Source organism: Trachemys scripta, chromosome 17, assembly GCF_013100865.1.
Source record: "Trachemys scripta elegans isolate TJP31775 chromosome 17, CAS_Tse_1.0, whole genome shotgun sequence".
Classification (NCBI taxonomy): Eukaryota; Metazoa; Chordata; order Testudines; family Emydidae; genus Trachemys; species Trachemys scripta.
In genome coordinates, this window is record NC_048314.1 from 14,007,875 (window position 1) to 14,033,519 (window position 25,645).

A 25,645-nucleotide genomic window follows, 5' to 3' on the forward strand; every position below is an offset into this window, starting at 1 on the left:
CCCTGCTTGCCAGTCTCCCACCCACCAGTGGTGAGTGGGGGAGTCCAGTGGCTGACGATGGGGGTGGGTGTGCAAGGCTGGTGGTGGGGTGAAGATGCAGTGTGTGGGATCAGCTGCTCCCCCTGCTGGTCCATCAGCACAGTCCCTGCTGTGTGCCGGCTCTCGGCCAGCAGGGCTCCGCCTCCCCGTCCTGTTTCCAGCCGGTGCTGGCTGCTGGTGAGTGCAGGCAGATGGCGGCCAGTTATGTGTCACTGCTGCTGCCCACCCATCGGCCCTTTACGTGCTCCCCCTCTGGCTGTCCTCTCCTTGCTTTGCCCCTTCACCACTCCAGCTCCTCCATATCCCCCCCAACAGGGCATGTCCCACTCCCAGTGCTGTGCGAAGAACCAGCCCTTGGTCAGAGCTCTCAGTTCACCAACAGCCTGGCCGGCAGGCTTCATTTCCCCACTGCCTCTGGCTGGGCCAGCGCCCCGGAAAAGCCCAACACCCTCCGGCCCAGGATGCTGGCCAGGAGGAGCCAAGCCCTGCATGTGCCAAAGCCCCACACAGCGCTGGCATGGGGAAGCCTCTCCGCCCCACAGCTAAGCTCTGGAGTGGGAGGGGGAAGTGATTTCCAGCCTGCTCGCCCCCCAAACCTGCAAGCTCCATAGCAGCCCCCCCAGGCAGGAGCTTAGCACCCTCTTCCCACACACACCAGATCATGTCCCCAGGGAGTGCAGGGCTGTTCTGTCCCCTAAGCACCCTCCCCTGCTGAGCCACCTCTCTGGCCCTGTTTGCTAAAGCCTCAGGTTCCCTGGGCTCTGGTGCACAATGCATCTTTAGGGCTTAACCTCTTCCTGCCCGTGCAGTAGTTGGGGGGGGGGGGGCAGACAGGAGGCAGATGGGTTATGTCGATGGTCAGCAGGGTGGTCAACAGTAATCTGGAAGTTGTTAGCTGCCTTTCGAGGCTGTGCAGGGAGGAAGGGACAAGCTGCTTCCAGCTGGCGGGCGGGGGGGGAGGGAAAGAAGGGGGGAGAGATGAGCTCTGCAAAGACATGGGCCAGGTCATCCCTCCTGGCCCCGCTCCTCCTCTGCAGCCGGAAGCAGTCCCATCCCTACCGCACAGTGACAAAAGGCTGCTGCTGGCCACATTCTGATGTGAACCCTGATAAAAAAGGGGGGGGGGTGCATGTGACCCCATGTGCCCTCCCACTTGTTGCCATGAAGATGCGGCACCAGGAGAGATGGGTCCATCCTGGGGACCAAGCCAGGCATGGAGAGCGCCAGGCAGGAAGGGTCAGGTTGGTCGTCAGTCACACACCCCTGTCCAAGAAAGGTGTATTGGGAGTGTGTGTGTCACCTCTCCCCTTGTGAGCCCTAAAGCCTTAAAGATAAGAAGGTAAATAAAAAGAATCCAACTACGCAGTATTTCTTTTTAACGGGCTCAGTCACCTTGATGTTAATTTGAACATTTGCACTGCATAATTCTGATGATTGCCCTTGAACTTGCTTGAATACAAGTAATTTTACCAAGTGTCCCATATTCAGCATAGGGAAATATGGTCACCCTAGCTATGGGTCAGTTCACACTTATGTGCTAGAACTTATTGCCAAGATACTTTTTCAGCCTGCATTTTAGGTGAATCTACCAAATGAAACATAGTTGAGCCTGAAAAAGTGATTTAAAAACCTTTCACAGATAGCCTTGTGCACTCTCCCTTTTAATAGATAGGCTGCCTCCATGAGCACTACACAGATCCCTTCAAACCAAACTTTAAACAGAGGTTGATTAATGTAATAATGGCCAGAGCTTGCAAATTGAAGAAGAGTGCATGTTTTAGAGGTTAGAGCAGAGAACTATAGGTTATGACTCATCTTGGATTCTAGTCCTAGCTTCTTATAGATAGGGACAAGTCCCTAAAGTGCTGTGCTAGTCTTCCCAACCATACACTGCGAATAATGCTTAGCTGAATTATGATGAAGGCCCTCTTACAGGGATACTGAGGGTTACTTGATACTTCTAAAACATTAATATTTTCTTGTTGAATATTGGATTACTGCAGGGGTCGGCAACCTCTGGCATGCAGCTCGCCAGGGTAAGCACCCTGGCAGGTCGGGCCAGTTTATTTACCTGCTGACGCGGCAGGTTCAGCCGATCGCGGCCCCCACTGGCTGCAGTTCGCCGTCCCAGGCCAATGGGGCGTCGGGAAGTTGCAGCCAGCACATCCCTCGCCCGCGCCGTTTCCCACCGCTCCTATTGGCCTGGGACAGCGAACTGCGGCCAGTGGGGGCCGCGATCGGCCGAACCTGCCGCGTCAGCAGGTAAATAAACTGGCCCGGCCTGCCAGGGTGCTTACCCTGGTGAGCCGTATCCCAGAGGTTGCTGACCCCTGGATTACTGTGAGAACCCCATTGTGTCCAGGCTTCCTTTGATAAGGAATAAAAGCACTTATTGTATCATGTATTGATTTAATATTGCTACAGATTCCTTTTCACTAAACATTCTCATTGAAGTACCTCTAGTAATGATATCCAAGAGAGGTTTCCCTGCTTGTCACATTATAAATATAAACTGACAAATCATTTTCAATATTTCTGGAAGAACAGGATCTGTTTGGCTTTCAGTGGTGAAAGGGAAATCCTTCACACTTCCTTAATTCACTCTTTTCAAGAAGACCTAACTTTTGCAGTAAACATCTACTCTCAATAGAAACTGCCTATTATCTATAATTGCTACCTTTTCTCTTGGAACGCCAAGCAGGGGATCCACTGTTTAAATTCATTGGGCAGGATCATAATACCACCTGAAACTAGTTACATTATAGCTGTAAGGGGAGAGAAGTAGTTCTCCTGTCCCTAAAATCAAATATTTAAAAGATTTAGTTGAACATGATCAAGAGGTAGATCTTAACTAATCCATACATTAATAATACATTATTCGGCTGCCATCAAACAACAACAAAAATAAACCAAAACACACTCAGCTCTTATCTTGGCTGGCTTAGCTAGGTTTGCGACTTCCTCCATATTCTAATAAGAAAGTTACATGCACAGGCCCATTTTCTTTGCAGCTTTTTAACTTGAGTGACTTTACCATTCCTAAAAGTTGTTTTGTTCTTCACAAGTTTCCTTGTGCAAATGCATACCCTTTGTATTCTTCTCCCTACCCAGGACTTCCAAGTGCATGGAGTTTAATGTGCACAAATACGGAAGAAAAAACAACGAGGAGTCCTTGTAGCACCTTAGAGACTAACAAATTTATTTGGGCATAAGCTGTCGTGGGCTATAACCCACTTCATCAGATGCATGGAGTGAAAAATACAATAGGCAGGTATAAATATACAGCACATGAAAAGATGGGAGTTGCCTTTCCAAGTAGGGGGGTCAGTGCTAACGAGGCCAATTCAATCAGGGTGGATGTGGCCCATTCCTATGATGGTTCTATGATAGTGTCCTTGCTTACAGACAGTCCCCCAACCTGAAGCAAATACTCACCAGCAACTACACACCACACAACAAAAACACTAACCCAGGAACCAATCCCTGCAACAAACCCCATTGCCAACTCTGTCCGCATATCTATTCAAGGGACACCATCATAGGACCTAACCACATCAGCCACACCATCAGGGGCTCGTTCACCTGCACATCTACCAATGTGATATATGCCATCATGTGCCAGCAATGCCACTCTGCCATGTACATTGGCCAAACCGGACAGGCTCTACGCAAAAGAATAAATGGACACAAATTAGATATCAAGAATTGTAACATTAAAATACCCGTAGGAGAGCACTTCAATCTCCCTCTCAATAACAGTCTTAAAAGTGGCCACAAAATCTTAAAAAACAGACTTCAACGAGAAACTGCAGAGCTGGAATTAATTTGCAAACTTGACACCATCAAATTAGGCCTGAATAAAGACTGGGAGTGGTTGGGTCACTACAAAAAGTAATTTTCCCTCTGTTGATATTCACCTCTTCTTGTCAACTGTTGGGAATGGGCCACATCCACTCTGATTGAATTGGCCACGTTAGCCTGACTCCCCACTTGGTAAGGTAACTCCCATCTTTTCATGTGCTATATATTTATACCTGCCTACTATATTTTTCACTCCATGCATCTGATGAAGTGGGTTATAGCCCACAAAAGCTTATGCCCAAATAAATTTGTTAGTCTCTAAGGTGCCACAAGGACTCCTTGTTGTTTTTGCTGATACAGACTAACATGGCTACCCCTCTGAAATACAGAAGAGAAAGAGATCCCCATGTTTATTTTCACTTAGTGACCAAATATACACTTTGAAGACCAAAGGCAAAAACCATAGTGCCTTAACCCCCAGCGCTATCTAGCCCCCATTCTATTTCCAACAAAAGTTTTATACCACTCAAACTGCCGAGAAGGCAGCAGCACTGTGTTCTCTGGTAAAGTGCAATACTAAATCCCTTACTACTCACATTTCCTTTTTTAGTGCCACTCAGGAAACTATCATCATTACCTGCAAAGCTATAAAGTAGATGTGGATGTAATTATAGTCCACTGTGTCTGATCATAAAGAGGAATTCCGTATTCTCCATGTTGCCAAATACTGATAAAAAGGGTAGTTTCAGTACATGTAGGAATTTGTCAATCAACCATCTTTCTGCAGAAAAATAAATAATAGATAAATTAAAATCACCCCGCAGTCTGAGTGGCATATTTCAACTCTAACTACTTGTTCCCAATGACACATACCTCCCACACTTCTAGTCTGCCCTACTTGCTGCTAGCAGACTCTTGTTTCAAAGGGTGGTTCCTTGGCATGGTATTAATTCATGAGTTTCCATAGCAGTTTTGTGTGTGTGACTGTACTCCTAGATCAGAATGAAGCTGTGCAGCACAACACCATGGCTGCTCTCATATTCACTCCCCGGGTTTCCAAGCGGCGCTATCTTCATCATTCTTCCCCACAAGTAAGGGCTGGTTGTGACCCTGCACTTATGGGTAGCCTCCACCACTAGCCTCCACCACTTGCAACTCATTTTCTTCTCTACTCGTCTCCGACACTGTATTTTGAGCCGTGAAGGAAGAGGTAATGTATGTCCCAATTCTCCAACCTCTTTTCTGACCGTGAAAACAGACGCTCATTCCCCAGTTAACCCAGCTTCCTTTTCTGGGCCTGGAGAGGGAAGATAACGTTTGCCATAGTTTCCCTAGCTCTCGATTTTGACAGTAGGGCAAGAGGCCTCCGTTCACCCTTCTCTTTTTTTCAGGTTGAGGGAGAGAAAACTCAGCCCCATTTCCTTCTGTTGTCTCCCCATTTTTTGGCAACAGGACCACCCAGGGAAGCAAGCCAGAGCCCTTTGCCCCTACGCCCATTATCTATCAACAGGACCAGTGAAGGAGGCAACTCATGGGTTCATTCCCTCACGTCCCATTTTCTATCAATGGAACTGGGGGTGAGTTAACTCTGGTCCTGGTCCCCCTACCCGTGTTTCTGTCAGTGAGCCTGGGGGTGAGTTAACTCTGGTCCTAGTCCCCCATTCCCTATCAATGGGGTGGGGGCTGAGGTAAATGCCCCTAGTCCCCCATTTTCTGTCAACAGGACTACTGGGTGAGGTAATTCTGGGCCTCACTTGCACTCATAGCTCATAAGGCTGCTCTTTGAGAACCACCCCCATTGAGTGAAATGCTTTTGCCCTGCTTGGGTTGGGGGAGGGGCGAGGAAGCCATTTTAACTGCAAATTGCCAGCTTGCCCCTCTCACCCTTAGACCCCCTTATCCACCACCCATCCAAACATCTGATTGGCTAAGAATGAGACCAAGGCCACCTGCTGATTGGCTAATCTGCATAATTTTGTTCACCAATGATAAAACATTATAACCCCCGCCTTTAGCCTGATTGGGACTATAGCTACCTGTGTCTTGCTTGGATTGGACAGCAGGGCGAGCGTCTCATTGGCTATCTCGCTCCTTGGCTTGGATTTTTAATTAGATTGTTGTTGATTGGTTGGCGCCTCACCTGCCGCGCCTTGCCATTGGTAATTCAGATTTATCTCCCCCGCCCATTGGCTGCTCCGCCCCTTGCGTGCGCTCCGATTGGCTGTGGCGGCCCGGCCCGGTATCCGGGTAAGATGGCCGCAGTCGGAGAGTGCTCGCTCCCTGCTCCCTGGCGGCCGGTCTCCCTCACCCATGTCGAGTATCTTGCAGGTAAAGCTCGCTTGAATACCTCTACAGCCTCTTCCGTGGTCCCGGTTCCACGAGAGTGGGCAGCTCTCAGCTCAGGGTGAATGGGGTCCCAGCGCCGGGGTGGCAACTGCCAAATAGTGAGCCATTGAACAACTGCTCAGGGCCGGAGGGTTGCGCATGCGCACTGGTGCCGCGGGACTTACTACCAGATTGTGATCCCTGTGTGCTCCATATTGCGCATGTGCTTATCCCAGGCTCTGGACTTCTAGCTTCAGGGGCTGCTGAGTGAATGGAGGTGACGGGGTCCCAGGGGACCTGCCTCAGCCCCACTGCAGTAGGCTCCTAGGGATCATGGTGTGTCACTACCTTGAGGTGTGTCACCATGTCAGCCGCCACATTGCTGCCTTGTCTTGCCATCTCTCATTACAGTGTCTTCTTGTTATTCTTTGTTATGATGTCACTGCCATGTGTTAACACCAAGGGTGCACCTCTCCTTTCACAACAGGAGGTTGCAGCATCACTTCACAGTACTACTGTGCCATGACAAAATGGTGTCACCCTTCTCCCTGGCTGTCTTGTTGTGTTCTGAGCTGCCATGGTGCAGAGTTGCCTTAGTGGCACAGAGATGCTGGGATGCAAGTTGTCCCCACATTATGTTGCCATCTCACAATGTGGTGCCCATGTCACCTTGCATTGCTGTGTTGCAGCATTGACCCGTCCTATCCCCATGATGTTGTAGTGACTTGTTCTTGAGGCGTCCCGATGAAATGCTGTCATGACTGAGAGCATTGTTGTTTTGTGGTGCTGCAGTGATGTTGTCCTGGTCCTGAAATAGTTTTCAGGATTATTTTTAGTGGGTTCTGGGTCGGCAGGACTGTGTAAGCAGACTGTATTTTTGGAGGTGTTGAACTTTGGTCAGATCATGATAGCATTCCCTGGTGGGAGATGTGCAGATTACAACCTCTGGGCTCCCTGCATGGAAACTTTTACGGGGCTTGATTTGGGGACTTGAGTAGTACTTAGAAGGGCAGCTGTCAAAGTCCCTTCAACAGCTGTTAACCTTCCAGGACAGATTCTTTCCCAGCTGTTGCATCGTTGTGATTTAGTGAGATCCCATATTATCTTTTATCAGGGGGTAGCCGTGTTAGTCTATATCCACAAAAACAACAAGGAGTCTGATGCCACCGGACTCCATATTGTCTTTTGACATTGCATGCTCGCAGTCCAGCCTATTTTGTTATGAGGATGCTAGTTCTCTCTAGCTAGCAAGGGCCGGTTGGGTTGGTACTTTGAAGTTCTCTAAACAGCACCTCTGTTGTTGGGGTTTGGTGTTGTTGGGGTTTATTTATTTATTTATGTTTGGTGACAGAGTGTTAGCTTGCATGACCTGGTGAAATTCCAATGTTAGTAATTATATTCTTCCCTAAAATTCTTCCTGAAGACCCAGTGGTCTGATGCACTGTGGCAATGGTCCTTAAAATCTCTCATTTCAGGAGACCTTTAATGTGGCTGGAGACCTGCTGCCATCCTGTCATTCAGTTGCCAAAAAATGATGCTCCCTGGTTTTGAATTCCAGTCCAGAGTTTCCAGAGGGAACTTTTTGACCAAACAGCCTTTCTCTATCCCTGGCGTAGCTGCTCCATGTCTTTGTTGAGTGTTCCTTTGGTGTAATTCCGGAGTGATCATTTACCGCGTTTACATCTAATTTGGAGAAGTAGCAAACACACTGTGACAGAAGAAAACTGCAAAGAGGTCTGGAGAGATAGGAGCAGTGGTGGCTGCAAGCACCAGTCAAAGAATTATTAACTAATAAATGTAAAATCCGGCATGCAGGGAGGAGAAATAAACATCACAGAAACATAATGGTGGGACATAACTCAGCAGCTATTCCCATTGTATTAAAGCAGATCTTTTTTTCAAGCTTGTCTTAATACTGTCCCAATATCACTTTCATGTATAATCCTGGAACCTTAAAATTCTCTGTCCAGTTAAGGGATTTCTTGTCTTCAGGGTGAATTCCACTAGAGAAACATGAAGTTCCTGGTATGTGTGCATGTAAGTGTAACCCACACGCCTTCTGGGTGTGGTGTTCTGTCCCATCTAGTGGCATTGAGACCACTTAGAGAGAGAGAGACCACTTAGAGAGAGAGAGAAAGAGATTGAGTCTGCTCTACAGCCTTAGCTAACAGCCAGTTGGTTTTTAGCTCATGCAGTAGAGGCTCATGCACTAAGCTCCAGAGGTCCCAGGTTTGATTCTGCCCACTGATGACCAAGGTCTGTTGGTATTAGATAAGCATAGGAGCATGTTTTTCTTCAGGACAACAGGGATTTGTAAGGATCTCTGACTTCTCATTTCTTTAAGAAAAATGAAGGGAGGTGTCTGTAAGAGGCTCTGTTTTGAGAAATTGACCTTGATATAGAAAGATGTGGCACAGCAACAACTCCTGTTCCTAAAGAAATATGGAGAATTTCACTAGTTTCTTTGCGTAGTACCCTTTTAAAAATTCATAGACTTTGAGAAGCTAAACATGTTTAGGTGGCGCTGGGCATTAACAAAATTAGTATGTATAATTAAATGAGGCATATAAGCAAAGGGTTCTGCATGTGTGCACACATTTAAAAATATAGTTGTTTAGCACTTAGTTGTTGCTACTTAACTAACTGAAAAAAGAACAGGAGTACTTGTGGCACCTTAGAGACTAACAAATTTATTAGAGCATAAGCTTTCATGGACTACAGCCCACTTCTCGAAAGTCCACGAAAGCTTATGCTCGAATAAATTTGTTAGTCTCTAAGGTGCCACAAGTACTCCTGTTCTTCTTTTTGCGGATACAGACTAACACGGCTGTTACTCTGAAACCTGTCATTAACTAACTGACTGTATGTTCTATAAGAATGTTTTTTCTTCCACTGTTCTTTATTGTGACTTCTGCTGGGACTGTAGCTCTTCAGAGCCAATGCGTCTTTCATATCTTAGTGCTTTAAGCTTGGTTTTCCAGCAGAAATGTATCATGCTGTGATGTGAACCTTGTCATGCCATAGCATCACATCATCCTCAAAGATAGCTTGAGACTGTTCTTAATGTCCTGCAAGTTGTACTGGCAGGATATGGACAGTCCCATAAAAATCAGTGTAGAAAGTATGGATGGAGTGGAAAGTATTCATAGCATGTAACCGACATGTCTGTGGTTGCTTCTTTTTCCGCAAGTTTGTGCGATAAACAGCGCTGCCACAAATAGACATTTCAATAGGAAACAGTGGTGGTGGCGGTAAAACAAGACCCCGTGATAGGATGTGGTAACAGTGCCATTAATTCATATTTTCACGTTACATTCAGGTTATGCTAAAGTGGTAAACCTCACATCTTTCCAGTCAGTGCCAAAGGGATGCTGGGTAAAAATCATACTTTAAAATAAATATATAAATATAGTCAGAGGCTAGTATAGAAAATCTAATGTGCTTTTCACCATGACTGCGGCTTCATCCATTTGCATTTTGGATAACTTAAAATAAAGTAGTCAGTTTCATCTTTTGGTTCTTGAGCCCAAAATGCTCTAGGGAATGTTTGAGTTAAAATAAAACTTAATATTGAATTTTTTGTTTTTCATGGAATCGTTCTTCTTATCAACCTTACTCCGTCCCCTTTAAGCTATTAGAGGTTTGGGGAGTGGGGAAAGTCCAAAATAGTTGCATAGTCTGGTTTTTAAACCAGGTCCATGGAAGCACGTCATTTTTTAGCCACTTATTAATTTTTCCCTAGGAATAAACTTCTGTAAGAATAGATAATATATTATCTACTTGTGCCACTTCTAAAACTTGAAAAAATTATGATATAAACATAGCTGGCCTTGTTTTCTCAGATTCCCCTTCTGCCCCCAATGCATTATCCATCGAAGATTTAAAGCCCTTTCCGCTGTTGGATCAGAGCTGCACTAGCTACAACCATCTACTAAACTAGTGAGTACATTATTGCTAGCAGGTTTCTAGCATGGTTTGCTTGACCACTGTGGACTGCCATGGTCTCTCTTTCCTGAGAGCCAGGCCAGAAACAATCATTCACAGTCAACACATTACTACTTAGGTACCTATCCACTTACATAGTCTACTCTGTAGTATGGCTTTAGAATATGGCTCTGCTAGAACCCTGCTGGTATTAATAGTGTTTACTATGTGATTATAGATAGCACTGCTCTGTTCCAAGTAGAGCTGTCGATTAATCGCGGTTAACTCACGCAATTAACTCAAAAAAAAAATCATGATTAAAAAATTTAATCACAGTTTTAATCACACTGTTAAACAATAGAATACCAATTGAAATTTATTAAATATTTTTGATGTTTTTCTACATTTTCAAATATATTGATTTCAATTACAACACAGAAAACAGTGTACAGTGCTCACTTTATATTACTTTTGATTATGAATATTTGCACTGTAAAAATGACAAACAAAAGAAATAGTATTTTTCGGTTCACCTCATACTAGTACTGTAGTGCAATCTCTTTATCATGAAAGTGCAACTTACAAATGTAGATTTATTTTTTGTTACATAACTACACTAAATAACAAAACAATGTAAAACTTTTTAGAGCCTACAAGTCCACTCAGTCCTACTTCTTGTTCAGCCAAACACTAGGAGAAACAAGTTTGTTTACATTTACAGGAGATAATGCTGCCCGCTTCTTATTTACAATGTCACCTGAAAGTGAGAACAGGCGTTTGCATGGCACTTTTGTTGCCAGCATTGCAAGGTATTTACGAGCCAGATATACTAAACATTCATATGCCTCTTCATGCTTCGACCACCATTCCAGAGGACATGCTTCCATGCTGCTGATGCTTGTTTAAAAAAAAAATGTGTTAATTAAATTTGTGACTGAACTCCTTGGAGGAGAATTGTATGTCTCCTGCTCCATGGTTTTACCCACATTCTGCCATATATTTTGTGTTATGGTAGTCTCGGATGACGACCCAGCATATGTTGTTTGATTTAAGAACACTTTCACTGCAAAGTTGACAAAACACAAAGAATGTTCCAATATCAGATTTCTAAAGATAGCTATAGCACTCGACCCAAGGTTTAAGAATCTGACGTGCCTTCCAAAATCTGACAGGGATGAGGCGTGGAGCATGCTTTCAGAAGTCTTAAAAGAGCAACACTCCAATGCAAAAACTACAGAACCCGAACCACCAAAAATGAAAATCAACCTTCTGCTGGTGGCATCTGACTCAGATAATGAAAATAAACATGGGTTGGTCCACACTGCTTTAGATTGTTATCGAGCAGAATCCATCATCAGCATGGATGTATGTCCTCTGGTATAGTGGTTGAAGCATGAAGGGACATATGAATCTTTAGTGCATCTGGCACGTAAATATCTTGCGATGCCAGCTACCACAATGCCATGCAAATGCCTGTTCTCACTTTCAGGTGATGTAAACAAGAAGTGGGCAGCAGTATCTCCTGGCAAATGTAAAAAAAAACTTGTTAGTCTGAGTGTTTGGCTGAACAAGAAGTAGGACTGAGTAGAATTGTAGGCTCTAAAATTTTACATTGTTTTATTTTTTTGAATGCAGTTTTTTTGTACGTAATTCTACATTTGTAAGTTCAACTTTCATCATAAAGAGATTGTACTACGGTATTTGTATTAGGTGAATTGAAAAATACTATTTATTTTGTTTTTTACAGTGCAAATATTTGTAATAAAAATAAATATAAAGTGAGCACTGTACACTTTGTATTCTGTGTTGTAATTGAAATCAATTTGTTTTGAAAATGTAGAAAACATCAAAAATATTTTTAAAGAATGGTATTCTAGTATTGTTTAACAGCACAATTACGCGCAATTAATTTTTTTTAATCGCTTGACAGCCCTAGTTCCAAGTGCTGAACAAGTTTTTCAAACAGGATTCAGATTACCTGAGTAAATGATTCCTGTTATACATCTATACAGCATTCTGTGCTTGAGGCTGTGGTTCATGGATTTTGGCCTCAGGTTTTTCCACAGGTCACCAGCCATTGCTGACTAGTTGACTTGCCGTATTGGTTCTACTACGTGATATTGGTGGAATCTTTGTTATGATCTCTATAGTTCTACTTTGTATTCAGTGTGACTTTATCTAAGACTAACTGCTTGTAAAGATATTCTTACACCATCTGTGAGAGAAATATAGTCCCTCTTGAGAAAACAAAGTAAAAATTGTGCGCAATTTATTTTTGAAATTAATTTTACAGTATTTTAGTCTAACCAAATTTCAAAATGTATATATACTACAGATTAACAAAGGGCATGCTTTGATAAACAATGATCCCTGAACTAGAGACCATCTCTAATAGATAATCCTTGAATTGAGACTACTTGAAAGCATACCCAAGACTTCAGTACAATTTTGGTTGTCCAGTAGTCTAAAATTCTCAAGGCATCTAACGTTAACAGTCACTTAAGGTGGAGTTCCTCTTGCATTTATGTGGTTCTTGATCAATGTTTAGACGTAAGGAGCCTGATTCTCTGTTTTCTGGCACCTTGTGATGTCACTTACACCTTGTGGTGTCACTTACACCCAGTGCAAAGTGGGCATACAACATTACCATTCGGATCTGATAGCATTTGAAACCCACTTTGCATTGATGTTAATGACTGCGCAAGGTCATTGAGCCAAAGATCTATTAAGGGACCCCAGGTTAAATCAAAACAAAAAAACTTTTTAGGGCTCTTCTGCAATTAACTCCAAGTTCCCATTGGTTTTGCAGAATGAAACTCTTCAGCCCATTCTCTTGGTGTTGATGCTCTTGGTGCTTCCCAGTTGTAAGTGACACAGAGCCGGCCAGGGGAAGGGAGTATGCACCGTGTGTCTGAGGTGACTGAACAACCATCTGGCAATACACCCAGCAATGTGAACTTTGTAACAGTGAGAATACTTTTGTTCAGGGATTGAAGTTAAAGTTCATCACATCAAATGCTGTTTAGTTCAAAATGAGGCAACTTGTGTGTGTTGGGGAAAACGTTCTGTATTATACAATGGAAGGAAGTGAAATTGATTTAGGAAGGAATCAGGTATTTAGTCATGCAGAAATATCCTCTCTTCTTAACGGGTAGGCAGGAGGGATCAGGTACTTTGTGATGGGGATTGATCCTTCTGTGGCCATGTGGTGAGATAGGAAGGATCTTGCTGTCTTTTGGAGATTAGCATAGAATGGCTTTGACCCTCTCTTGATTCAGTGGATACCAGGGTGGCATTTTTAGTGTCCTCCTTTAAAAATATCTCCAGTGTAGCAAAGCCTTTTGGGATGTCTTTTCCCCTGTGAGTTTCATATTGAATCTGCAATGATGACTGGCATCTTCAAATGATGCTGCTGATTTATGTATTTTTTACAATATCTTCTATTAAAAATAAATGGAAAAACTCCTCTGGTGGTGAGAAGCTGATCTTGGAGCAAAATGACTTCGGCAGTTTCCTGTCTGCTTTGAGCCTATGCTTACCTTTTCCAAAAGAGTTTATGGGGACCATGTGTTCTTTTAAGTGAACAAATAGATATGGTGCTTTGGCAATAGGCAAGGGGTGATTTGGACTGAGTCATATAGTGTGTATCATGTATTGCCATTTTTCACCTCTGACATTTGTCTACCCCTGATCCATTCTATCCGAAGCCATTACAGATGGCTCTTAGACACTTTTTATTTTCTTCTGTGAGATTCTGTAATGCAGCTTCCCAACTCTAGCTGTGGGAGGCTGTCTAGGTGGGAAACTACTCAGCCTCTCAATACATGTTGTAAGCTGGCAGACAGAAATTGCCGTTGAATTATGCTAGGCTCATTTCATTTCCCTCTCGTCCCAATCCTGAAGCTAATAACTACCACTCTTCTTGCTCTTCAGCACCTTCAGTCCCTGCTAGCACTTGGGATGAAATGCTGAGCCCAAGGAAGGGATCCTGGGTCTGCCATATAATGCTAGGCCATTGATCTGGTGAACTCACACCTTTGCTGTCAGTGAGCTCTGAAGCACTAGCAAACAGCAGTCTCTATGGCTGGCAAGCACGCACACAATGCAGGCTGATTTGTTTCTCTCCTTTGCTTCCTCAGGTGATTTCTCTGGTCAGCTCTTAGCCTACTTGAGTCTCTGTCCAATTTTCATCATAGTCGGCTTTGTTACACTCATCATATTCAAGAGAGAGCTTCATACGGTGAGTCTTCCTCTTTCCTCCCCAGGTACTTCACATGGCAGGAGATGCAAGAAGAGAGGAGAGGCAGGAGAGATTTGCCATTACAGATCTACCATAACAAGTGTGACCTCTTTGCCTAGAGGAAATCACAATTAATTGTGATACTCTTGAATTACTGTCAGGCCTTAGTTCACTGCCCTGTCTTGCCCTATAATGTCCCATCCCTGAATTCCTGGACCAGGACATGCCATACATTTCAGTGACAGTTGCAAATTTTCTGCCTCTCTTTGTGAGAAACTAAAGTGGGACTTTAATACCATTATTATTTCTGTCTTGTGCTGTGATCCCATGAGATCTTGGGCTAAGCAGGGTCATGCAGGATGAATGGGAGATACGGGAATAGGAAGAATACCCCATATGCTGCAGTAATTCTGTGGGATGCACTTTCCCCTCTGGAGTGGTTGTGCTGATGGAGGTGCTGTCTTTTGGATGAGATGTAAACATGGGTCCTGATCACTTGTGGTCATTGACACTTTTTGTAAAATGAGGAGGTATTAACAGTAGTATATTGGCTGAACTTCAGTCTGGATAATTATGTTCGGCCTCTCTAAATTGTCCCTCTGGTGTCAGGTGAATACAATATTCTTCACTTCTTCTCAGCTGTTTGTCATGTTGCCTTGTTCTGTTAGACGTCTGTCTAAGATTGGCTGCATTTTGATGGAGGATAAAGTGATTCTTGTATTTGTTTTATTTTTGTCCCCGAGAGGTTGTAAAGCTTTATTACCCAATGTTTAAGTGATTTTATTTTTCAGATTATTTTCTAAATGGGTTTCCCCGTGTCATTGTCTTGGTGCTGTATGTTTGCATTAATCTGTGAAGATCACTGACGCTGATGCCAGTTTCAATAAGTGGCAGTTTGCCTGTCATCTTAGTCGTTAAGGGTCAGATTTTCGGGAGTGTGAGCGCCCACAAGTCTATCTGGTGTTGTAAGTATTCAGGACCTCTGGAAATCAGGCTGTGTGTGCCTGCAAGGCCCATTTAATCTCTGTGTGTGAAACAGCAGGAGCAGGAGTGACTCCTACTTCTCTCCTGACCAGAAGCTAGTCTTTTCACGATACAGCATGCCCCAAGGTCTCTGCTATTTGTCCTGACAAGTAGCTAAGATGGGATGGCTGAATACATTCCATACAAGGGATTACAAGCCATTCATAATATTTGCCTTTTGTAAACAGACAGGTGAAATGGAGTCAGTAATAGGATTATGACATCAGGTTTCTGATATTGCTATGTTTATATAAAGCAACACTGTCATGGGAACTGAATGGCTCAGGGGATTGGTAATGAAACCTCTAGGTTACTAGTGTGATTGCTGCCCAAGGAAGTAGCTTGTGAAACTCATAACACTCTAAAGGCTTCTTGGAAGCCTATGTGACCTGAATTGGTAATTCCAGTCCAATTTCTAATGGGCAGTTTTCTTTATCATAGGAAAAAAATCAAATTAGGCACAAATTTTAGCTCCCCATTTTAGCAATCAGCAGAAATACTGAAAATAGAATAGGTCATAAAGACTGAAACCTTCTTTCATTTCTAGAGGTGATACCTGCTGAAGATTGTGTCACTTTGGCAGGAGGCATGCATGGGGGTGAGGGGAGGGAGAGGGGAGCTTGCACTGCTACTGCTTGTGTTGTATCTGCTCTGTAAATAGAAGACCGTTTTAGGACTGTGAATCCAGCTTCCTTAAACTCTACATTCACTTATCTTTATATGGTGCCTTTCATCCCAGAAGATCCCTTAAATAAATAAATAAAAAACACAAACACACACACGCACTTTTATTTTACAATCTCTCTCTCTCTCTCTCTCTCTCTCTCTCTCTCTCCATAGAGAGAGCTTGTAAGGTAAGTGTTTTGGGACCTTCTGGGATGGATATATATAATATATATATATATATATATATAGATATAGAGAGAGAGAGAAATAGCGTGGGATATATTGTATAATGTGTATATAATAAGTGCGTGTGTGTGTGTATAGATAGATAGTGTTTGTATATAATACAGTAAAGATCATAGAGATGGAAAAGGCTTGTTGCATCCATCCCCTTTGTAGGGGAGGTTATGGTGCCTTGATAGATGAAGCACCAGGTATTAAACTGCCACTGCCCTTGACCTGTACATACATGTTACAGTTTAACATTCTTTTAAGATTTTTTTTTACAGTTGCAAGGTAAAGCATTCAAAAATAAGATTTCTCCATGAAATCTTTGCGGTGGACTTACTATCATAATAAATACAACCCCCTTGTGCATGCAAAGTCAGGAATAGACCGAGCTGTACTGGGCCTAGTGCAGGCCTGAAACACAGAATAACATCTTTTTTTCCTCTTCTTGCAACTCTCTGCCTCATTCACTATCTCTCCTGTGCAGTGAATGAGGCAGGGATCCGCTAAAACAAACAGTATGTGAAGACGTAATTAAAGACCGTATCATAAAGTATATGAACGAGGAGGCTGAATTAAGGTTGCATAAACAACCTTAATTTTGGCATTTCCTAATGTTGATTTTGCAGCCTGTGAAGTGCAAAGAATTATAAGCACCAGGTAATAGATCTGAGACAAAACTAATGCAGTCCTGGTGGTGCCCAGAACACCTTCCTCCAATGGTAAAGGTAACTTGAATCGTAATGGGGAGCTCTTGCTGCACCAGCCAATGAGGAATGGGTGCTGTGAAGGAATGCTGCTTCTCTAAACTGAGGAAGGCATCTCCTCCTCTCACTCAGTCCAGAGGGGCAGTGGGCAGATGCCTCGTTGTCCTCTGTCCAGAGCTCTAGCTCTGCCTGGGAGCGTTCTCAGTTCAGTTACCATGTTAAAAAAGCTCTGTAGGGCTGTAGTATGCTGAGTGCAGATGGGATGATCAAGAGATTGTAGCAGCAAATCGCTACCATTCTCTATTGATCTTGTGCAAATGGCAAAGCCCGGAGGCTTATAATTCATCCACATATTGGTAGATTTTCATAGAAAAAGAAAAGGTACCTCTCTGAGTCCAGGACCATTCCCTGGCAGATCTCGTCTTCCTGCTCTAAACATGGAGGTGCTAGAGCTCGTCAGAGAAACAGTTAATTGAGCCAAAGTTAACATGTTTTTTTCCTACCTTTCTCCCCCAATCTCATTCTCTGAAATGGCTGATCTGTGCTTGTTTAAATTTAAAAACAAAACAAAACCTGCAACCTGAGCAGAGAACAAGCCTGAAGGGCCAACGTTCAGCAAAGTTATAAGCAACTGAAAATGGGCTAGTAATAAAAGTGTAAGCAACTAAGCGAGTGTTAATCTTAATGCTGATTACTAATTCTACCTATAGAAAGGAGCCACCATTGGGTTGGAATGTGACAGCTCTTCAGGCAGCACACAGTATATTGACCCACAGTTTAGCTCAGGATTTGAAAAATCCCATAACTATTTGAAACTGGAGGAGGTGTTTAGGGAGACAGAATACGATTACGCATATTGGAATTTGGCCAGGATGCTAGGTCTAAGAGAGGGAAGGAGTATTCTGGACTACAGAGTGAAATTGATACTATGTTTTTATAATCTGGCCAGGTCCAGAACGTGCCGTGCCTTTAAAGATGTTAGAAATCTGTGGGGAACAGCTTCAGGATGATAATTATTTTCTGTAAGTTGTTCACTGAAGAGAAAAATAAAATAAAAAGCCTCCCTTTTAAGCAGAGCATATCAACAGCATCATATTTGCTCCCTCTGTTGGCCTGCAGCAAACAGTTGAAGACGTATTGTCAATTTAAAATCTAGGCAATTAAAAAAAAAAAAAATTCCAGCTATGACACTACTCTTGGAGTCCCTCTGCCAATATTTTCTATTTTTTATTATTATTTATTTATTATTCTCTCTTCTGTTGCTCTGTAAAAGACTCCCACAAACAGGGGAAACTGAATATATACAAAGTGCTATCAAATGCACAAAGTAAATAGACTGAAAAAAATTCTTTCTAATCTCTTTTGTTTAGAGTAATCTCAAGTGTTACTTGTAACTGTAGTAGTTTAAAAAAAAAAAAAAAAAAGTCAGAGAGAAAGTGTGGTTTTGTTTTCTTTTAAGTTAACTGTGTCCCTTTAAGGAAAATTTGTCGCAAAGGTTTGATGAGAGGCATCACCATTGAGATGACACAGTGGGAAGCTGAGGGATGGATGCAGGGTCATAGGCTGACACAATTGTCTCTTTCACAGATATCTTTCTTAGGGGGGCTGGCATTCAATGAAGGAGTGAACTGGCTAATAAAGAATATTATCCGTGAGCCACGGCCCTGTGAAGGCAAGTATGGCCTGGTGGCTTGGGGGAAAGAGCGGGTACATGAGTTCTCTTTGAACTGTGGTGACGATAATTGGGTTGAAGGGTGGTTTTATCTCAGGTCTGGTATGTTGTGTTTGCACGTTTATATGGGGGTTGGGAAGAGATGCTTACGGTGCAGCTGATCAGAGAAATGTATTGTAAATTCACACACGCACCCCAACACTGTGGCCTGGCTGGATCTTTGAAGTGTTCAGGCTACTGCTCTGTATTGAGCATACTGTTTCTTCTTCTCTTCCCAGAAGCCCATTCAACGGTGACTACAAAATACGGGATGCCATCCAGTCACTCTCAGTTCATGTGGTTTTTCTCTGTTTACTCGTTCCTGTTTCTTTATTTAAGGTGAAGTTTCTTCATTAGGTTTTGGCTGTTTTACACTTTTGACTTCTGGGGGCATTTGGAATGGGTGGCTACCTTCTGGTGGCATGCCTTTCCTTCTGTTCAGTTGATTCCTGTAGGTAGAGCTGAATTCCAGGACCTGTGCAATCTGTTTTGGGATGGGGTGGGATTCCCTCTGGAGTGAGTTCATCCCAGATTGAATATAGGACTATGGGCTCCGCTGCTGCGAGAAAGTTGATTAGGGCGGGGAAGGGAAGGTGGCCCCTGATGCCATCGCTCCCAGTAGCATCAGTCCATCGGAATATGGCTGTGCTGATGCAGTCTCTTTTAATCATGCTGAATTCTGAGACTTCCAAAATCCATGTTGGAATGCAATTGGGGAAGTAGGAAGGAGGAGAGAGAGAGAGAGAGAGAAGAGCTATCTTCTCATGAAGCTGTTCTCCCTTGTACTAGTGAGTTTGTCCCTGCAACCTCTCCAGTGCTTCCTGCTGCCCTCTCGCATGACCCATTCATGGTTTGTCTCTGCTGCCTGGTGCTAGGCTTGCATTCTCTGGTGTAGGACTCCTCTTCTGAAGTCTTCATTGCTCAGCTATGGCTAACTCCTGCAGCTCTATAATATGGAGGAGCAGACAAGAGACCAGAAAACCCTTCTATACTGTAGCCAAGCACAAGTGGGCAGCTATAAGGAGATCTGAGGCATGCTGGTTGCATAGGCACTCTGTGCGCCTCCCACACCAGACATAATAGTACCATGGGCACATGGGCTCCCTTTGTAGTGATCTCCATTAACACCTGGACACTGGGATCGGGCTTTCTCACTTGCATCCTCTTGGTAGCAGTTGGATACATCAGCACTGGAGTGTTAAGAGGTTATCCATGACATCAGTGAGGGCTATGGCTTCCTTAGGTCACTGTAATTTGGAGGGGTGGAATATAGGGACTGTTCCGCTCCCTATCACCATCTCTTTTGCACTGCACTAATGGCTTTACCCCCATCTCTTTCTTTTTTCCAGAATGCACCAAACAAACAATGCCAGGTTTCTGGATTTATTGTGGCGACATGTCCTGTCCATCTGCCTTGTCACAGTGGCCTTTCTAGTCTCATATAGTAGGTATGGAGCAGCTATTTGTCTTATTCCTTTGTACTAACCCTTGGCCTTGTGGGTTTTTGGCAGCACTTTATCCTCATCCATTTGTGGTTCAGTTCCTGATAACTGTGCCAGAAATACCAGGGGCTGAAGGAGTCCTGTATTGCCAGGGACTCTTCAGAATGGGAGCTCTTTCTTTTTCGCTGGATTTTTTTTCCTGGTCTAGTTATGTCCCTCGATAGTCACTTCAAAAATTGCAGTCCAATGGGTGGTTATAAGCTTATATGATTGCACTTGGGCCCCATGGCTTCAAACCCAACTATGTGCAGGCTGGATCATTGCGAAGAGAGTTGGTCATAGACAGGGAGGGACTTGCATCGAGCCTTGCATCTCTGTCTTCACACATGGATCTGCAAAACTGAAGACCAGTGCTTCCCTCCCCATTTTCTCTGGCCTCGATGTCCAGGATATGGACAGAGTAATTTTGTCTGCCTCATCCCTTTTCTGCACTAATCCATAAAAGCATTGAGCTAGGTCATGGACCAGTACCTTCTGCAGCATGTGAAGCATTTAGTATTGACTGAAATGATTTCTTGTAGAGTCAGTCTAAATGTAGTCACAATTGTTTGGCTTCCATCATCTTGCAGTATGAACAGACTTAGTCTGTGTGAGTAGTGTCTATGTGCCAGGATAATTTAATAAATCATTACTACTGTGACCACTACCAGCTAAAAAGCGGTACGCTGTCTACAGCAATGGAGCCTTCATACTGCTCAATTTGAGATCAGCAAAAACCATGACAAAACAAGTTCCCTTCACACTATATGTTCTCAAAAGCAATGGGGAGTCCGGGGGCACCTTAAAGATGAACAGATTTATTTGGGCATAAGCTTTCATAGGTAAAAATCCCACTTCTTCAGATGCATGGAGTGAAAATTACTATATATTCTGAAAGCCTTTAAATCCAGGCTTCGGAGAGTTACTAAAGGATCTGCGGCTGGCTCTGGAAAATTCTCTCCTGGGACCAACAGCAACAGGCCCCCAGCCAGTCTGAACTCCTACTGTGGGAAACACGCAGACACCTTCTTAGGTATTGGGCTTCTCAGATTTAGGAGTATTCCTAAACAGAAATTTATGTACACAGAAGGGTCTAAGTTGTTTCCTGATTATCCATTAGTGGATGGGGGGAAGCCTCAGCATGGGAGGATGGGCTGCATGATCTCTCAAGGTCCCTTCCAGGCCTACATTTTTATGATTCAATATCTTTTAAATAGGTGCCACTTGGCTGTTTCACATCTGGAAGATAACCTTGCTCTGGCCTTTACAGGGGCCTGTAAAACGCTGTAACCAACTGTGTGATGCTCTTATTTTGTCTGAAATCCTGTCTCTGGTCACTTTCCTTTCTTGTTTCATCTGAAGGGTCTATCTGCTCTACCACACCTGGAGCCAGGTCTTATACGGAGGTGTTGCAGGAAGCATCATGGCCATAGCCTGGTTTGCGTTCACACAGGAGATCTTAACTCCTTTGTTCCCAAGGATAGCTGCATGGTAAAAACCTTTTATGCAATTCTGTGTTATGTTTTAATCCCCCAAGGCCTCACCCTCCTGCAGAACCCGATACTTGTTCAGCACTGTATGCTCTAGTTTACTCTGTGTACCACGGAAGGGGCCACAACAGTGTTTTCCTCTTAAAATGTGCTGAACCTACTAGTAGTTGGAGCAGCATGACACCCTTGCAAGGGAGTAAAGTCCTAGTCAACCTTCACAGGGATAGAGAATTCATACCATATGGTGTAAGAAAACCAATCATGGGATACTTCAGTCCGTGAAACCAAATGATTGTTATGATGTTCTATAGGAATGCAAACCCCCATGTAAAGGGGTTTAAACTGTGCACAGTTTCCCAATGGTCTAGAGGTTAGAGCAGGGGACTGGGAATAGCGACTCCTAGATTCTGTTCCCTGCTCTGCTTACTGACTCCCTGTGTGACCATGAGCAAATCATTTAACTTACTTGTGCCACCATTTCTCCATCTGTAAAATGGGGATAATACTTCCCTACCTCTTGGGGGAGGAGGAATTGTGAGGCATAATTGTTCATAAAGTACTTTGAGATCCTTGAAAGAAAGGTGCTTATCAGAATTAGGAAAGAAAATGTTTTAATTCTCTCGACCTCTTTTTCTCTCCAAAACCTTGTTAATTTTAGGCCAGCTTCAGAGTTCTTTTTAATCAGAGATACCAGCCTCATTCCCAACATCCTGTGGTTTGAATACACAGTCACCAGAGCAGAGGCAAGGTAAGCAGGATGGTAGGAGGTTCTGCACATAGGGAGGTGTATCTAAGTTGTTACATGCACCAATAGGGTAATGGTTTATTTACCTGTATCAGTTGTGATTTTATTTATATATGAAAATTAAAGTAGCTGATGTGGGTAGCTTTTATGGACAGGGTAGTATAGAGTGTGAAAAGAGGCCAAATTGTGGGTTGACTTTAATAGAGTGTATGGTTAAAATATAATCAGTATGAAACTGGAAAAAGTGATAAACAACTACAAATGATTCCAAACACAAAGCCATAGGGTACTGCAGCAGTAGAGGAGAAACCAAATGTTGCAACCCGTGTTGTAAAGGGTCTCTCTGGATGCAGTAAAGTGTATAACGTGAGCAGAATCATCTGGAGTGGTAAGTCTCCATTTTGTGCTGTGTGAGGTGAATTTGGTATTCCATAAAAAGGGAGTCACAATAGAGTAGCCACTGTGTAACCACGTCTGGTCTCTCACATACACCCCTTTGCTAATGCACTTCAGTTGTGACCTACAGATCCTCTGGTTATTCCAGACCTGAGCCTGTAAAAAGCAGGAATGACCACTCTTGACATTGGATGTGGTGGTCTGGTCTATCCAGCTCATTTTATTCCTCCCACCTCTTTATCCATTGAGTGTGCTATGATGCCTGGTGATGGGGATCTCCCTCATTCTGCCACCTCTATGTTCTCATTGCAGAAACAGACAGCGCAAGCTAGGTACGAAGCTCCAGTGACTCAAGACATGGGAACAGAATGCAGGACTTAATGGAGAAGGACAAGATTAGAGACCTGTACAGACCTGGGAGCAGCAAGGAGTCTTCACAGATGGACCAAAGGAACAGGCAGGGACCATACTCAAAGCCTGGAGGCCTTTGCTCTGGCTTTTGCAGCTAGCTGGATGCTCCCTGATGCATGTGGGACCGTGAAGGAGCAGAACCTCATTTATAACACAAATGCACATTGCCAGTTGGAATGTACCATCGTGTCTGAGTCGCGGGAAGGGGAGAAAATACCTGATGGCTTGTTTGGGGGAGGGAGAATCAAAAAAAAAAATCATATTTCTGTGACTTTTTTTGCAGCATGAAATATACACACTATTTATTTTTTTTAATTGAACTATTATTTTCGGGGTGGGTGATGCATTGATTGTGTGTTTGGGAGAAGACAAAACCAAAATTAGGTCTTGCCTAATTTAGGGTTTTGAATTTGTGGGGGAGGTAGGGTGGCTTAGGCAGGAGGGGAAGAGGTATTTCTTTCCTTTCTGCAACAGTTGGGAGAGTAAAATCAATTCCTGCTGCACTTTGTAAGGATATAAAGAAACTACTAAAGATTTGCTTTTAAACACTAGTGACATTCCTGTGCGCAAGCCTGCACGGATACCACTGGGGGCAAGGAGGGGGTTAAAACACAGAGGAAAACCTAAAATATACTTTTTTTTTCCTCTTCACTGCTGCTCCTGTTGTGTAATTAGCCAGGTTGTTTTACCCAGGCCCTCTTCTTTTTAGGTGTCAATAACTTGGTATACACATTACAACTATCCTTCCACTCCCTCTTCCTTTTGTACTTTTATGACCCAAGAGCTGCTGAGATCTCTACAGTTTCTGTTGCTGAACTTAAGCCAGACTCTGTTATTGATTAAGGACACCATTAAGTTTAAATAACTGCTAGTTAAGGCACAACTCCATGCTTTTAAGGATTACCCCAAAGTCATTAAAAAAAGCTTTTACTGGTATTAAAAGTTTGTATGATCAGTCTCTGCCCTAAACCCGCTTTCGGATAATGAATCTTTCCATTGAGCTTTTCAGCCATCAGTAAACTTTTTATAAAAATTAAGAGGTGATGAGTGCTGATGCCTGGCTTTAGCACTGCATGAATTACTTTTGGAGAGCCCAGTTAGATTCAAACACAGGTTACTGCTGAAACGAGGCAGTATGTTTTAACCCTGGCAAACATTTCCATGGGTCATGCTGATTTGTTTTGACTTCTGCAGTAGTCAAGACTATTGCAAAAGTCTGCACTGGCTCCCTAGAATGCATAACTTCTAAGGGATCTTTCCCTTACGCTGTAAGGACTTTCATTTCTCCTTCCTTTTTCATTTTGACTGTTTTTCAAGTGATGAACTTCCTTAGTCTGGAGTTCTGGACAGTAAGTTCTGCTGCTAGATGCTTGGGTACCATTCCCCTGTGATAGGATATCTGACAGCCTCTTTGACCCTGCAAGTACTTAGATCCTCTGCAATAGGTTGGTAAATATTTTAAGACGACTATACTAACAGTGAGTCAGCAGTGTATCCTGAATGTACTTCATGGCTGTGCACAGACTGTTCCATTGCACTTTTTAGCCTGTAATCAAGACATTACAATGAAGTTCAGCAACAAGGTGGAGAGACTCGCGGTACAATTGGCTTGAAGTTTTATAACAGGGGAAGGCCAGGGCAAGTACAGCTACCAAGCTGCGTCAAAGAGGAGGACATTAGCATCTGTCTGATACTGTCACCTGTACAGAGGGATAGTGACTATGCATACCCATCTATGTCTTACTGCATGTTTTACTAGCTTCCATTAAAAAGCTACTGAAGCTTCATAAAAAACTCATTGGTATGTATTGATGCAAGATGTGATTTTGCTCATATCTGATCATCTCTGTATTTTTCTGCCATCTTAATTTAAAAACAGCATTTTAAAGATTTCATCTGCTCCTCTGGCCGTGTGTATGTGTGTGTGTGTGTGTTAGTGTTAGTTATGAATTGGTTGCTATAGAACCTATTCTACCCTAATCCCAGAATTTGGCCTAGGAAGAGAGTCCTTTTATGTCTATCAGGGATGGTCTAGACAGTATTTGGTCCTGCCATGTGGGCAGGGGACTGGACTCGATGACCTCTCGAGGTCCCTTCCAGTCCTAGAATCTATGAATCTATTTTAATGTAGCGATTAAGAATGAAAACCTTTTAACACATACTTGTTCTAAACTGAATATATCTTTCTCTGTAGCAGCAGTTTTTTGATTTTTTTTTTAAACTAAGGATTAGGGGAATTTTAGTCTATTACAATAAATTTCTTGAATTTAGCACTCATTGGAGTGATCTAATATGAACTCTCCACACTGAGATTTCAAGTGCATTTGCACATAAAACAATAGCACTTTTATTTCTCATAAAAGCACTTTGGCTGGGCTAATCTCCCTCTCTTTTTGAGCTGTGGGCTGTGAATTTAATAGGCATTAGCTCAGGCCCATAACCATTTCATTAGAATAGG

The 25,645-nt window shown here is 43.3% G+C and overlaps 1 protein-coding gene across 1 annotated transcript; it reads left to right on the top strand.

Annotated features, from left to right (window-relative positions):
- The first annotated feature begins 6,066 nt into the window (after positions 1 to 6,066).
- Positions 6,067 to 24,221, top strand: DOLPP1 (dolichyldiphosphatase 1). The gene is made up of 8 exons (XM_034752169.1): positions 6,067 to 6,168; positions 14,229 to 14,329; positions 18,541 to 18,625; positions 18,904 to 19,003; positions 20,014 to 20,112; positions 21,508 to 21,636; positions 22,294 to 22,383; positions 23,089 to 24,221. The coding sequence occupies exons 1-8, from the start codon at positions 6,093 to 6,095 to the stop codon at positions 23,123 to 23,125; spliced, it is 717 nt and encodes a 238-aa protein (XP_034608060.1). The 5' UTR covers positions 6,067 to 6,092; the 3' UTR covers positions 23,126 to 24,221.
- Positions 24,222 to 25,645: the final 1,424 nt, after the last annotated feature.